This window comes from Galeopterus variegatus, unplaced genomic scaffold (assembly GCF_000696425.1).
Source record: "Galeopterus variegatus unplaced genomic scaffold, G_variegatus-3.0.2 Scaffold155, whole genome shotgun sequence".
Classification (NCBI taxonomy): Eukaryota; Metazoa; Chordata; class Mammalia; order Dermoptera; family Cynocephalidae; genus Galeopterus; species Galeopterus variegatus.
In genome coordinates, this window is record NW_007726266.1 from 895,278 (window position 1) to 896,828 (window position 1,551).

General features: G+C 57.0%; 1 protein-coding gene across 1 annotated transcript in view; it reads right to left on the reverse strand.

The window, feature by feature from the left end:
• LOC103608701 (active breakpoint cluster region-related protein-like) overlaps positions 1–1,551 on the reverse strand; it is a 53,894-nt gene that overhangs the window by 5,319 nt on the left and 47,024 nt on the right. The window contains exon 16 of the mRNA XM_008593105.1: positions 951–1,014. Coding sequence (XP_008591327.1) covers positions 951–1,014 — 64 coding nt within the window. The remainder of the gene's footprint in view (positions 1–950; positions 1,015–1,551) is intronic.

Here is a 1,551-nt window from a genome sequence, read left to right on the forward strand (position 1 = left end):
TGATTGTCATTTTCCTTGCAGAGCTGTTGCAAGGATCACATGAGATAACATTTGGGAATGGGCCTCCAAGAGCATAAGTGCAGGACACACATGTAGATGATTAGCACTGCCATCTGTCTGTCACTAAATGCTGTCCCCACTCCCTGCCCCACCCCCACCCTGCCGCTCTAGGTTCCCTGCCCCCACTGCCACATCGGGCAAACCCAGAGAGGGAGACTCATCACAGGAGCAAATGCCTGGATCGTAGGCACTGGTGTCTCTCACTGTTCCCTGGACAGGCTGAGTGGGAGGGGGCTTAGAGAGAAGTGGGGACAACAGAGGAGGGCCTTCTTCCCCCTGTCTTTCCTTCAGGCCACCCGAATGTCCCCAAGGACTTGGTCCTATGGTGAGGCCACCTTCCGCTCTGCCTCAGTGCCTGCTGAAGGCGAGCAGGCCCCAGCTCCAGAGGCTGGTGCCAGTTCCCTTCCTTGGACACGTGGCAGGAAGGAAGGTGGGAGTGGACTGTGGGAACAGACCGTCTGTGCTCCAAGGGGCCTGGCCACGTGGGAACAGCTTGGTGCAGACTCTCCACCCAGCCAGGCCATTCTCGGAGGCTCTGAGGGCACTACAGGCAGGACTTTCTGAGCCCCGGCACACCCTGGGGGACACCTCCTCCCCCTCCTGGATACATGGGAAGGCTGGTAAGATGGCTTTGCAGCTGGGGGCCAAAGGCCCCCAGAGAGCTTGGAGAGCTGAGTGCTGGGAGACTTCAAAGGCCTCCAGAGGACCCTGGATCTGAGCTGCCTGCTCACAGACCCAGGTCAGCTGGCAGCAAGAAGGTTTCTGCTTCTTTTAATATCAACTTGTAGTCATTTAACATTCCTCGAAGCTTAAACACAGAAACATGTTCCTTACCAGACTGTGCTTTCTGCTCTGCCAAACATAACCTGGCTTCCTCCCCTCCCCCACACCTCCATCTGCTCCTGTCTCCGAGAAGTAATGACTTATGGTGTGTTTCCCCTGGAGCTCGTGCAGCTGAGTGAGAAGAAGGGAAACGACAGAGCTGACACCCAGGTGGGGAGACTGCTGCTCTCGGGCCCTGGAATCTGAGTTCTAGAGGGGTCAGGGTCCACAGTGCCCACTGAGCTGGCTGCCATGGACACTTTTTTTAATGCTTCCATTCCACAGCCACCAATGGCCCAGGAAGGGTGGTAGCCCGTCCTGTCTCTTGGTTGGGTGTCTTCTAGGACTGGACAGGACAACTCAGAGCTCCTTCCTTGCCTGTCCCTCCAGCCCAGCTCTGGGAGATGGAGATGGGGCTCCCACCCCTTATCCCTGCAGAGAGTAGGTGCCAGGAACGGAATTTTGAAAGCTCTCTCATCAGCCCCCATTTCCTAAATGATGAAAGACTGACTTGTGGTTGCCTAGCAGCACTGTCTCGCTAGCAATAGTGCAGAGGAGCAGGGTGCAGGTCCCACAGCATCAGGAAGGGACGTGTTCAGGAATATGGGGTAGGGTGAAGCAGATGGCCAGGCCCCTCCCCCCCCCCCCCAGTGCCATACCCTCTGGTCA